Source organism: Pseudonaja textilis, chromosome 5 (assembly GCF_049901715.1).
Source record: "Pseudonaja textilis isolate UNSWEBS1 chromosome 5, rPseTex1.2, whole genome shotgun sequence".
Taxonomy (NCBI): Eukaryota; Metazoa; Chordata; class Lepidosauria; order Squamata; family Elapidae; genus Pseudonaja; species Pseudonaja textilis.
In genome coordinates, this window is record NC_141994.1 from 26,133,140 (window position 1) to 26,147,350 (window position 14,211).

The 14,211-nt window shown below is 38.4% G+C and overlaps 1 protein-coding gene across 6 annotated transcripts in view; it reads right to left on the reverse strand.

Annotated features, from left to right (window-relative positions):
• Window positions 1–14,211, reverse strand: part of CACNA2D1 (calcium voltage-gated channel auxiliary subunit alpha2delta 1) — a 311,501-nt gene that overhangs the window by 38,873 nt on the left and 258,417 nt on the right. For 4 of the 6 annotated variants that reach the window (XM_087934375.1, XM_087934373.1, XM_087934374.1 and 1 more), the window contains exons 19-23: window positions 13,817–13,867; window positions 10,609–10,680; window positions 8,898–8,969; window positions 6,079–6,140; window positions 3,117–3,193 (exon numbers count right to left, since the gene is read on the reverse strand). In XM_087934375.1, the coding sequence (XP_087790501.1) occupies window positions 3,117–3,193; window positions 6,079–6,140; window positions 8,898–8,969; window positions 10,609–10,680; window positions 13,817–13,867 (334 nt within the window). The remainder of the gene's footprint in view (window positions 1–3,116; window positions 3,194–6,078; window positions 6,141–8,897; window positions 8,970–10,608; window positions 10,681–13,816; window positions 13,868–14,211) is intronic. The other 2 variants (XM_087934376.1, XM_087934372.1) reach the window with 1 other exon arrangement.

Here is a 14,211-nt window from a genome sequence, read left to right on the forward strand (position 1 = left end):
GCACCGTAGCCAGTCTTCGTAGACAACTGAGATGAAACACAAGCATATTTAGTGTTCAGATGACCAGGTCATCTTCTTTGCCTAATGACCATAACTTATATGTTTTCATATTAGATGTGGAATAGATCCAATTATAAAACAGCAACTTAGGAAAAACAACCACAATCTAAAATTGTTGCAACTTAAAAGTGAGCTGAATCATCGTCAGAGGCATTGACTGAATCCAGAGATTCGGGCGAACGTGAAGAAATGGGTGTGTTGTGATGTCACAATGCAAGCCCTGCCCTTAAGCAAGCCATACAAAGGAAACAGAATTAGCACTGTGACATCACAACAGCCCTTGTATCATTTGCAATTGTGGGACGATGAGTGTGGGATGCATTCTCTGCCACCTCCGTCAAGAATGCCCAGATTGGACACATCGCCATTGAAACTACCCGGATGGAAGAACCAAACTCATTTGCATTTGCAAAATGGGTGCTAATTAACTCAGTTTACCTGAGAGTTATTGCATTTCAGGATTGCTGAAATGCATAAAGGCTCCAGACCAGAAATAAAATGAAGATGGTTTGCAAAAAACAGCAAGGGAGAGGAGCAAACACATGAGGATCAGAGAGTGACAAGATAAAGGTAAAGGTTCCCCTCGCACATATGTGCTTGTTGTTCCTGACTCTAGGGGGCAGTGCTTATCTCTGTTACAAAGCTGAAGAGGAGCCAGTGCTGTCCAAAGATGTCTCCATGGTCATGTGGCCGGCATGACTAAATGCCGAAGGTGCACAGAATGCTGTTACCTTCCCACCAAAGTGGTCCCTATTTTTCTACTTGCATTTTTTAGGTGCTTTCGAACTGCTAGGTTGGCAGAAGCTGGGACAAGTAATGGAATCTCACCCCATTATGTGGCACTAGGGATTCGAACTGCTGAACTGCCGACCTTTCGATCAACAAGCTCAGCGATTTAGCTATTGAGCCACCACGTCCCTGTAGTCACAAGATTAGTAACGCACAAAAATGGGCCAGAGGGAGGAGAGATGTAATGCCATTTTAGACACATTTAGCTTTTTTGCCTCTATAATACCCAACCAGCATTGGGAAATAAAAAAAAAAACTTTTAGGGACCAGTACAAAGGGTGGCAGCCAAGAGGAAAAATGAAATACAAATGGCAAACAACAACAATAATACACAAAGGGGAATTAGCAACAAGAGTGTTATATACTTGCCCTTTAAGACTGTGATAATCCATCAGAAAGAGAAGGCAAGAAAACAGGAAAAAAAACAGGGTAAAACAAAAGGGGTCACAAGCCAATATTTTATTCAACTAGCCACGTGAATAAAAATATTGTGGCAGAGAGAGAGAGAGAGAGAGAGAGAGAGAGAGAGAGAGAGAGAGAGAGAGAGATTGCAGGTTCAGTTTTTGTACAGCTGTATTCTGGAGGAAATAAAACAACAGTATTTCTGAAATTTTGGTGCATGTTTCTGGCCAAGGGTTTTTTAACGGACAGTTAGTCCTCGACGTACGACCACAACTGAGCCCAGAATTTACGTAGCTCAGTGAGAAGTTTGTTCAAGGAGCTTTGCCCCATTTTATGACTTTTCTGGCCACCGTTGTTAAGTGAACCACTGCAGCTGTTCAGTTAGTGACACTGAGTCTGGCTTTGACCCCATTAACTGGTCACAAGGTTGCAAAACTTTTGCAACCTTGTAACTGTCGTAAATCTGAAGCAGGACTCAAGCATCAAGAACGTAAATCTCATCTTCAAGGAAAAACTTAAGAAAGCCCAGGTCCCTTTCGAAAAGTGGAATGCTATAGGAGTAGGAATGGATTTCCAGAAGAAAAAAATTGCAGACTACAGGAACCATGTTCACCACTCAGGTGACCCTGAGGACAGGGACAAACCTCCAAGCGGCCTCAACAACTGTCTCAAAGAATGCAAATGACCAGCTGTCTGCAAGGAGTATCAAACCTTCCATTCCCCACCATTCAGTCAGAGGTGAAGAAGCTTTTTGGATGAGAAGCAAAATAAGGAAAAATAAGAAAGTCCAACTGCTTTTGGACAAAGCACTTTTGGGACCACCACGACCTGGATGATTGGGTCATGTAATATATGTGGGTTTGTGGGTATATGCATCATTTATTTATTTTGTCGTGTTTATGTAGTGTATATTGATCCTTCGAGAGCTGAACGCAATGACATTTCGTTTTAATGTATGTCCCAAAGGTGTTTTTTTTTTCAAGAGGCAACTGGACTTTCTGGACTTTTCACTTCTCATCCAAGAACCTTCTTTGGTGCTGAAGAAGAAGCATCTTTCTTTGAAGATGTTTCGCTTGGATGAGAAGCAAACCGTCTTCAAAGAAAAAAACAGAAAGTCCAGTTGCCTCTTGAAAAATAGCCCCTTTGGGACAACCATGATCTGGATAACAGAGAATTTCCATAAGACATTTTAATACAAGGGCCTTCATACTTGGCAAGTTTAAGATTTGTGTACTTCAACTCCCCAAATTCCTAAGTTAGGAATTCCACTCCCAGAATTCCTCCTAAGAATTCCTAATCCTGGAGGAGGAATTCTGGGAGTTGAAGTCCACAAGTTTAAAGCTCTCAAGTTTGAAGACCCCTGTTTTAATGCATGCGGATTAGTGTAAATTTAAAGTTAGAATCAAGTTAGTCTAAGAGAATCTCCATAAACATCTAGCATGAAGTAAGTATTTCACAGGCTGCAGCTGTATTAGGTGCACCGTACAAATCAGTTTCACTAGTTTTCCAACTACCCAACTTGCAACTCATTGGTGAGCTATTCAAAACATTGCCTAAAGTATCAGACCCTACAAAAGACAACAGAGGATATGCAAAGCAATGATTCTCTGGGTAGGTAAACCAAGAGATGAGATGAGATCAAGATGTACTTAAAGCCCGTAGGGTAACAGAATGTATTCTACTTGGGTAAAATACTTTTTGTTCCGTGGATATTTGCACAAAGGCTTGGAATCATTGCTGTAGCATTGGGGGCGGTACATCACGAGAACATTAGTGAATTTCACAAGCTTTCAAAATGCTGTGTTAAAAGAAAAAAGGCAGAATCATTCTCACTGGGCTGTAACAGTCAGTTCACAGTTACTTACACTTTGCCTGAGTTAAGGTTTCATTAATCTTGGCTTTTATGTAGTAAAAGCTGTAGGATGGTAATACCAAAGCCAAGCTGTGAAAGAAACCAAACAATTATAATCAAGGAATAATCCGATATTCATTTGAGATTTAACAGCAGTTCCCCAGGTTAAGATGTAAACCTGAAAACTACAGACAAAATGATAGATGTGTGGTTTGACGGAATGCTTTTATTTGGTCCATTCCTTTCCAGAGTATCAAAAATGAAAACTACTCCCTTATCTAACACTGTTTTTATTCAGTCAATTCCTTCCCCGATTCCATTTATCGCTTTCACTTCTTCCTTATTTAATGCTGTTTTTTATTGTTTTATTCATGCTTCTTCCAGTATCACAAAATGTGATACTGGAAGAAGTGCCTCTGCCCCGTATCAGATTCCCCCTGTTGCAATTGTAGGGCGGATATGCAAACTATTAAACACACTGGTGCAGTGGTCACAATGCCATATTGCAGGCTAACTCGCTGCCCACTGTCAGGAGTTCGATCCTGACCAGCTCAAGGTCGACTTAGCCTTCTATCCTTCTGAGGTCAGTAAAAAGAGGACCCAGATTGTTGAGGACACTATGCTGACATTGTAAATGCTCAGCGAGTGCTATAAAGTATTACTAGGAAGTAAATAAGTCTAAATGCTATTGTTATTGCTAAGAATTGTGGTGGCGCAGTGGTTAGAATGCAGTATTACTGGCAAATTCTGCCAACTGCCAGCAGTTTGATCCTGACTGGCTCAAGGTTGACTCAGCCTTCCATCCTTCTGAGGTTGGTAAAATGAGGACCCAGATTGTTGGGGGCAAGAGACTGACTCTGTAAACCACTTAGAGAGCACTGTGAAGTGGTATATAAGTCTAGGGGCTATTGCTATTGTTATATTTTGTACAATTGCTCACAATGTGCATTCACTGATTCCTTAGAATTTCTGCACAAAGCAACACAAGTGATTGCTGCATAGTTTAATTGAACATCCAGAAGTAAGACCATTGCCGTATCCCCACAGAAGTTTGACTTATAATTATATAGATTGTGTATATATGTTTATTTCTCTTCTGTCATGTTCTCATCGTATGCCAAATAATAATAGTTCATGAAGTGAAAAAAAATGCAAGGACTTTTGAATTGGGTGGCATGGCTTCAAGACGTAATTAAAACATAACTAATTTGTATATCTAAACAAGGCAGTGAAAGATCGAAAATAGCCTCAGAGATTATAGACTGTTGTCAAAATCATGTTTAAATCATGAATATTTTACATCCTCTTGGGCTTCATCACCATTTTATTACTGTGGGATGCTTATTGTTTAATATTTCCTGAGATAACTGCTGAAATTAGCATTAAGAAGAAATTGTAGACTCTTGAGCTATAACTCTTGTCATTACCATTATGGCTGTCACTTAATCTGCTCGAAGAAGAATTATTAATTATCTCGTGTGACATCTTTTCACTAATATTTGCCAAGGGAAATCAGGGAGATTTTCCTTCCCATTCCCAGTTCCTGCTAGGGAAAAAAATGGAACTAATTGAAAACTATAATTGTGTGTATAAATAAGCCTATTGCCTTGAGGCTCCCAGGAGATTTCACAGCTATTGTTTTCCAAATTCAAAAGATCTTTCAGAAATATTGGGCAGAAATATTACATATGCAAAGCAGCATTGAGAAAGGGAGAGTAATAAGTCAGGAGAAATTGCTGTTTACAGTTCAGAGCGAGGAAACGGAAAAACAATGGTGGCTAATGAGCAAATGTCAGCATTAACTTTGGAGAGAAATTGCCACTCCATGAATTCATTCTTTCAATTGCTGCAGGACAATCCATCACCAGAAGTGTTGATGAGGAAGGATTTCCATTTAAATGCACTGAGATGTGGCACCTACCCTCTATCATTGCAAGAATAATAGAATTTTGGAAAACCGTAAATGACCTGGATAGTTTTCTGGCTACAGGAATGTTTATTTTACTGATTTATTTATGAAATTTATTTCCCTGTCCATCTCATAGCTAAACAACTCTGGGTGGCTTATGTTGTCAAGGCCAGAAAGAATTGTATAATTGGGACTATAAGGACCATCAATTTTCTGCCAAATGTGCAGAATTCAAATCAACTTCCATGATGCATGAAAGGTGGCTTGTACCACCTCCTTTTTTAGCACCAGGTTTTTGTTTACAGCACGACTTATTCCTAATTTGGTACCGAAAGCATGGAAAAATAATTGGGGGAACCCTTTGAATGTCTGGAATTTCAACTCCAGTGCAGAAAAGGCCTTCTATTTATTGCAATTTTCAGCCTAACTTCCCATGGTTGATATATGCCTAAAACAGCTATATCTTGTTTGCTATATGGTGACCAAAACTGGATGTAGTATTCCAGGTGTGGCCTTACTAAGGCTTTATAAAGCAGTACTAATACTTCACATGATTTTGATTCTATGCCTCTGTTTTTACAACCAAGGATTAATTAATAGGTAATTAATAAGTGTTTGCCTGAGTAATGAAAAATATCAGTTAAAGGCTGCATATAGATGCTTGGGATAGCATCTTTGGTGCCCCTAGAATCAATTTATCTCTAAGGTCAGGGAAAATTCTCCTACCTTTCTACCTTTTGAAAAGGTTAGGGGAAAAGAAAGACGAGGACTAAAGAGGAACTTAGAGAAGAATTATCCAAAATCCTTAGGGAAAGATTAAATATTCACAGATATTTGCACCAGGCAGCCTAAATCATTTTCCACAGAAACTTTTCCAAAGACAAACTGGTTACAAAGGAATAAGAGGAAAAAGATTCTACCTTGATTTTCATCCTGTTTTTCAGAAAGTTGCAGAGCAAGCTAGCCATCCAACAGATATCATAGGATGCTTTTACTATTGAAATGTCAGGAACAATGGCATTTTAACCTTTTTGTTTTGAAAAAAAAAATATTCCTAATTGATTACCTGTAATCTGTGCCATTCACAGCAGTCCATGTGTACGTTCTGTTGCCTTTATCAATATAACGCTGCAAAAAAATAGGCCAGAAAAATCATTTTATGTTAAAAATTTTGCTTATATATAACACCACAGATCACACAAAGAGAACAATCACTATGTGCTTTACTGCTAAACCATTTGACTGTAACAGGAAACAAGAAACTCTACTTAGAACAAAAGAGCATAGATCCAAACTTGTAAACACTGCCATCTACTGGCTGAATACTGTAGTTATTGCCTAGAAATGAATTTCAACATTTTATCAAGAATCTCAGGAAAGCTTAAGCATGCCATACGATTCAAGAATCAAGCTTTGCTGAAAAGTGAACCAAGGATCATTATATCTCAGCCCATTAGGACAAAACCCATAATTCGTTCAGAAGCTAATGTGCAGATTTCTATTTTGAAAAGTGTTTTATTAAAGTAGAAAAATCTGATTGTTTAAATTGTTCAATTTGGTGCTGCGTTTGGACAATCTTCTTCAGCTAAGATGGACTCCAATGAATAATAATTCAAATAAAAGATATTTAGGAACATTAATGTGATTGAAGCTAATGAAATCTTTGTTATTGAAAGCAGATGTAAGAGATGACCAAGCTGAGCCCAAGGGAGAGGTCAAATGTGTCATAAGTCACAAGTCTCTGCATGCCCACAAGAAAGCTAAGTCCAGCCCACCTTGAATGCTTTTCTTATCTCCCGCTCATTTCCCTTGAGTGTTAGTTGGCCAGATTCTTGCAGAGAGCTTAAGCTTGCAGTAAATCTTTATGCTTATTTAAACTACCTGAATCTCCCAATTTCCCTGGTGTATGACAGCATCTGGAATACAGCTCACCAATCCCTAAAGTAGTTTGCTCTTTCTGTAACTTCCTTCCACTTTCATTAATGACTTAGCTGCAACTAAAGGTGACAGGGGCAGGCAATCAAGTCCAAGTAGGATGGAGCTTCCATTGTGATGCTGCATTTATCATTAAAAAAAAAAAAATTAACACAACACGAAGGATGCTTCTGTCTGCAGTTCTGTGAAAAGATTCGATCTGAACTATTGCATTGCTTTAATGAATTTCCAGTCAATATTATTTCTGGCCATTTGGGACCAACAATCCTGGATGCAATTTCAAAGATCAGGGAGGTGAAAATTGACCTGGTGTTGTTCATTCCTCTTTTAGGATCATTACGACTCACATCCTTTGAAGGATGAATGCAAGCTTGATCCTGGCATTGCAAACATTAATCTGAACATTTCAGCTTGTTTAATTACAGAATGGGATGAATGGAGCAGGCAATACAATGGAGAATTTTGGAAGGTCTCCTGACGCTTGGTGGAGATTTAATCAGAGTTAATATATCCCCAAAGAATGGAGTTATTCAGTTTTCATCATTTATCACAACAACTCCTGGCTCCCGGTAGCATATAGTAGCATTATAACCAGAAACAATGATTTCATGAAAAGCTAAGAATTGTTCAGCAGCTGCATTGTGGGCTTCCTAATAATATTCAGAAAAATTATAATAGGTAATAATCCGTAAACAGTTGAGGCATGAACAGATTCTGACTTTTTGGAATTCCCCAAAGCAGCTTTCGGTATTCACTTAGCTGTGAACATCCTGAACAAAGTTTGCAATCAAAATTATTCGATTTGATATATACGTATATGTTTTAAGTGGAATGGGAGGGAATCACTCAATAATATTGTCAAGCCTGAAATTGACATATGTGTAGCCACTTTATTTAGCCTTATTATATATTCCTTTTCTTTCTTTCTTTCTTTCTCTTTGCTGGTTTTGGGGGGAAGGGTTTCAGGCTTGGGAGGAGTGGAGATAGAGAGAGTTGTTTAGGCTAGGTGGTTCTTCTTCCCATGGGAACAAAAGCTGACCCTGCTGAGACCTGGAGGTGATGACACCAGGCAACATTGATTTACTTCTATTGGAGAATGTGACTTTTGGGGGCTGTTTCTAACTTCCAATAATGTGTGGTGTAATTGTGAAGTTGTGTCAGATCTGGAATTACAACAGACATTGCCAATTTGATGCTTTCCTAAATAAAAGAAATTGTTTTGAAAGATGGACTTTGCTCTTTTCTTTTTAAATGGTTTTCATCACTGGGAAACCTGACAAATATTTCATTTTCTTCTTGCAACTTCACAAACGTTAGTGTGAAGATTTCCCACTTCCCCAAGAGATGGGAACTAGTCAAACATACATATACAGGCAGTCCTTGACTTGCAATCATAATTGAGCCCCAAATTTCTGTTACTAAGCAAGACAGTTGTTAAGTGAATTTTGCCCCATTAAACCATCTTTCTTGCCACTGCCATTAAGTGAATCACTGCAGTTGTTAAGTTAGTATCACCGTTGTTAAATGAATGTGGGTTTGCTTGTCAGGAGGTCACAAAATGGGATCACATGACCCCCCTGGGACACTGCAATCATCATAAATATGAGTCAGTTGTCAAGCACATGAATTTTGATTATGTGACCATGGGGATGTCATGTGAAAAATGGCCATGAATCACCTTTTTCAGTACTGTTGTAACTTTGAACAGTCATTAAATGAACTGTCGTAAGTCAAGGACTACCTATATTTGTGTAATAGTTAAAAGGATAGGCTTGGAAGGAAGAGGAATCTTGTGTTTTTGTTCCCTATGAGCACCTGCCATGATCCACTTTCTAATTTTCTAGCTCTGGACTTGTGACTATTAGAGCCTTAACTTTCCGCCATTTTTGTTTTACGTCCATTTAGCCAACTTATTTCTTTTTCTCAGAAAGCAAATCTTTGTATTCTCACCTCATCTTGAGATTTGACCAGTGTTTGAAAGGTCCTGTCGCCACTTTCACCATCAATCATCTTTTTCCGAATCTACAGGTTAAGAAAATTAAGAAGTCACTTCATACTTCTTTATGATGCGGTATTTCAGGCTAACTCACTGTCTACTGCCAGCAGTTCGATCCTGACTGGCTTGAAGGTTAACTCAGCCTTCCATTTTTCTAAGATCACTAAAATGATGATCCAAATTGTTGGGGGCAAGAGGCTGACTCTGTAAACTGCTTAGAGAGGGCTGTAAGGTACTATAAAGAGGTATGTAAGTCTAAGTGCTATTGCTATTCTAAGCCCTGGTGGTACAGTTGTGAGAATGCAGTATTGCGGGCTAATTCACTGCTCACTGCCAGGAGTTCGATCCTAACTGGCTCAAGGTTGACTCAGCCCTCCATCCTTCTGAGGTAGGTAAAATGGGGACCCAGATTGTTGGGGGGCAAGTAGCTGACTTTGGAAATCACTTAGAGAGGGCTGTAAAGCCTTGTGAAGCGGTATATAAGTCTAAGGGCTACTGCTAGTGCTATTGTAAGCATTGTTCCTTCTGACCATGTTCTAAATATTACAAGAAGAAATGTTTTCATAAACTTTAATCAAATGTGATAATCAAAGAACCATTGAATGTTGTCATTAATTTTCAGGGACAACAAGTAATTATTATATATATTTTAGTCATAGTTCAATCTACATTAGATAGGAAAATTTGCCATGCATTAAGTTCACAATATCTTTTATCTGTAGTTGTTTTTCTTCCTACAAAGTGAAGTTAAACATTTCTCAGTAGTTTTTTCTATGCAAATAGAGAATTTATTCTATAGTTCATGTATTTCTGATTCTATTTTCTCTTCTTCCCAACCAATTAATTGAACCACAGATTTAATCAATATCGAATGTCTTTTGCAGATATTACAGGAACTGTTTGAAATCTTAGCTGAAGTACCGTTCCTTCCTCTGTTACCTTTGATTTATCTAAATTCTTGAAAATTCTTAAGAAAGACCCTAAAATCCGTCATTCCCCATCAGGTTTAAAGCTTTGCTGTTACATTCTTTATATATGTTTTTATGATTTTGTACCCCTTATTTGTCCCTGTATTGGCTAAAAAACACATTTACACTATGGTGATATGCTAACATAGCCAAACGGATAAAACTCCAGGAGGCAAAACAATAAAAATCCAACTTTTTGTATGAGTTATGGCAAAGAATGATTGCTTGTTAGATCATGAAAGCTGACTGGGTAACAATCTTATTAATGTTGCCTATCAGAGGTGTCCAGGGGAAGGAGAGTCAAAAACTTCAAGATGGTAGATTGGCTCATATTCAAAGTCTAACCTTTAGTTCATGTGTTACTGTCACTTGTATCTAAAAAGACAAAATGTTGGTCACAGTGTCGTGCCCTCCATCTTAATTTTTGAAACTTATCCCTCCCCCTAAATTTTATGTTGAATTCTGGAAGACAATTAGGACATTTGCCTAATTCCTTCATGACAAAATATTCTTACAAATTTCTTCTGAAGAATGCTGTCTTAAGAATACTGGGCCATCAAGAGGCACAAAAGAAAAATTAGATGCTATAAAAAAAATTGAGCCCCAAATGCCTAAGATGGCTGCTGACCTTTGTATTTGCTTCAGAACTAACTTGTATTGTCATCATGGAAAATCTCAAATGATGACTCCAACGTACCTCAACTTTAATGTCATTCTCCAACTCTGCATCCAGAAAATCCAGAGTCACGGGTTCCTGAGATTTCGGATTCTGAAGAAGATTTCAAAGCAGCATATAATAAACATTTCCTGATAAGAATCTAAAACTAACAGCACTCATCCAACTTACCTTTCTGTAGAACTGTACCTACTTACTGTACCTACTTCTGTACCTACTTACCTTTCTGTAGAACTAGTACAATTATAATTACATGTACTCTTTAGATTTAAGCTGGAATTATTACAAAGAAAGATCTCTGTAGAAGATATAGAAGATTGATATAGCAAATGAATGAACGGATGGATGAATGGATAAAAGAAAGAAAGAAAGAAAGAAAGAAAGAAAGAAAGAAAGAAAGAAAGAAAGAAAGAAAGAAAGAAAGAAAGAAAGAAAGAAAGAAAGAAAGAAAGAGCAAAAGAAAGCCAGAAAGCCAGAAAGCCAGAAAGGAAGGAAAGAAGGAAGGAAGGAAGGAAGGAAGGAAGGAAGGAAGGAAGGAAGGAAGGAAGGAAGGAAGGAAGGAAGGAAGGAGAAAGAAAAGAGAAAATGAATTTCAGGGTTGATAATATATGGGAAAACTTCTCTGGGTTCAGAAGCTAAGCAGAGTCAGACTGCTTACTGTTTCAAAGAAAGATTGTCAAAGAATTTCAAGGCTTTAAATCAGGTTAAATACTTAAATAAAAAAATCCTAAAATCCCAATGGAGGCATCACTTCCACCAACCAAGGAAACTATATGTCCACATAGACACTATGAAATAGGCTCAGTTAAAAAGCATCATTAATTTATTCAAAAAGAGGGAGACAACTGGGGAAACAGGAATTAATTTGCTTGGTTTCATGATGAGGAAATATCTGGAGACTCCTTTCTTGCTCTACATAAAATTCAAAACATTTTATATCCAGAAAATACAAGCAAAGAAACAGACATAACTTCACAGTGATAACACATATATATTAGAAGAAAATAATAATAATGATATCTCCTTTCCAAACAGGAGCATCAGAAATCAAAGACCTCGTTATGCAAAGGTGGAAACAAACTCAATTTTGAAATAAAAGGGGGGCAGGATGGACAAAAAGGAAGAATTAAAAAAAGAATAGAACTGTTTTTCTTCCGTTAAAGAAAAGGAACTTTGTAGGTTAAAAATTGGTTCAATTCTGAACATCTTTATTAAAAAGATTCATCTGCATGTAGTTTCACTACAACCCCAGCATGCTGGGGTGGAAAAATGCTACTGATATTCTTCAGGAACCAAATATATAATCTATTTTATTAGATTGATCTTGTCTTCAGTTGGTTGATACTTTTTACAGAAAGCATTTAAGTTATTATATGAGATATATCATATCTTAGATATGAGAATATTTAAACTGAATGAAGTAGAGAAATTTTAATCAATGCAGATTACTTGAACCTCCTGCTGTGACATTACAGTTGCTAAAATTGTACTCATCGAAACAAGGGACTATTAAATTTGGCAGTGAAATGAATCAACTCAGATCAACAGAACTGGAGGGGAGGGGAATAGCAATGACATGTTTTTAAAAATCGGCAATGTAACATTTGCAAATCATAACCTTTCGTGTCAAGCATTCCCCAAATGCAAACAATAAATAATAAAATGTTGACATACATGCAGATATCAGAAACAAGGCAGGTGTTATGTATACAGATAATCCTTGACTTACATTAGTTTGTTTAGTGACTGTTCCAATTTACAGTGGCACTGAAAAAAGGTGACTTATGACCATTTTTCACAGTTACGATCTGTCCAGACCACCATGTGATCAAAATTCAGATGTTTGGCAACTGGCCCATATTTATGACCATCCCAAAAATGATGTGATCACCTTCTGATAAGTGAAATCAATGGGGAAGCCAGATTCACTTCATCTGCAGTTTCACTTAACGACCGAGGCAAGAAAGATCGTACAATGGGATAAAATCCACATTAACAAATGTCTCACTTAACAAACAGATGTTTGGGGCTCATTTGTGGTCATAAGTCAAGGACCATTTGTATAAGACAAAATCCCCAGAGAAAATTATAAGGCAGTCGCAATACAGATTTCAACAGCTAACCATGCTTAGAAGAGTAATTCTGCTGAAATTAATGGGGTTTAAGTTAGTCAATACTTAATTAAGCCTCACAGATTTCAGTCGGCTGCTGTCATGCCCCTGTCAGAGTCTGAATCCGAGGAGGAAGCTGGACAGATGACAGGGGGTGGGAGTGTGGCTCCATTGGCTGTGGAGGAGGCTGGGGAAGGGCAAAGTCTGGCTGGGCAGAGTAGGACAGAGGTAGAACAAGGGAGAGGGAGTTCAGAGGAAGACCCAGGCCCACCCTCTCTTCATCCTAGGACACACAGGGAAGAATGGAAAAGGGAGCAACGTGGCTTGCGTGGCTTACGGGGGAGGAAAGGGCCCTGATTCCCTTCATTAGCCACAACTGGGAAAACAGTTAATAAGAAAGGCAGGCTGCGTGCAGCAGCTGCTGGAAGCAAAGGTTACTTTATCCTGTGTTGTCATGACTTATCTGTGCTCCTGGCATCTTCGCAACTATGTGAGTTTTGCTGTGCCTTCAAGTCTGAAATTCTTGCTCCTGCCCTGCCAAACTAATTACTTCAGTTTGGCTTGTTTGGACTTTAAGTTACAGTTTGTGTTGACCATGTTTTGGATTTAATTTTCTGCAGTTAAAGACTGTTCCTGTGAGAGTTTTTCTCCAGTCAGAAGGTAACCTGGACATTGGGGGCAAAGGTGGAGATATTAAAGGGACTCTTATTGCTTATCTGACTATGTTGCCTTTGCGCCATGCCCCGAGTCATCACAGCTGCAGACATGGTCAAAAAAAGTCACAAGGATGCATTTGAAAGTCTTGTAGTATCTACTTTAGAATTCTATCAGTGGTCAGTTTCAAACGTAAAACCTTGCATACTTCCTCAAGTGTTATATCAACTTCACAATAATTAATCTGCTGCATTTTGAGGCTTTTCTGCAAAGGATAAAGCACGAATTCAACTGAACAAACAAAAGCTTTCACTTGAAGGAACATCTCCTAGAGGCATTGATACTTAATTTTGCGAGCTTCATGCGTTAGAGAAAAACTGCTGGTTGAACAGCCTACTTTAGATTTCTCCCAGGCAGCTAAAATAGCTTCGACCACACCATTAGTCACTTCCATTCGTAGTTACCTGGACATAGGGTCTCCTCTGTTTAACTTTGGGGATGCCCACACCAATGTGCTAAAGCAACAGAACAGCATCTATTCATATGGCGTTTCCACATGGCAGTCAATTTCTACTAACAACCCTCATTCTACTCATTCTCATTCTAATTTCTACTAACAACCCTCATTCTTCTAATCTAAAATTCTGAGCAATTTGGCAATCAGATCCATAATGGGACAACTTGCCATTACCAGTTTGCCATCATCAACTTGCCACAGCCAATTCGCCATGGTTAACTTGCCATGGCCACCTCACCACAGCTAGCTCACCATCGGACAACTTGCCATGGCCAGCTCGGCACGGAACAACTCACTGAGGGAACAATTCAACCATTCAGTTGAATTATTTAAAAGAATTCA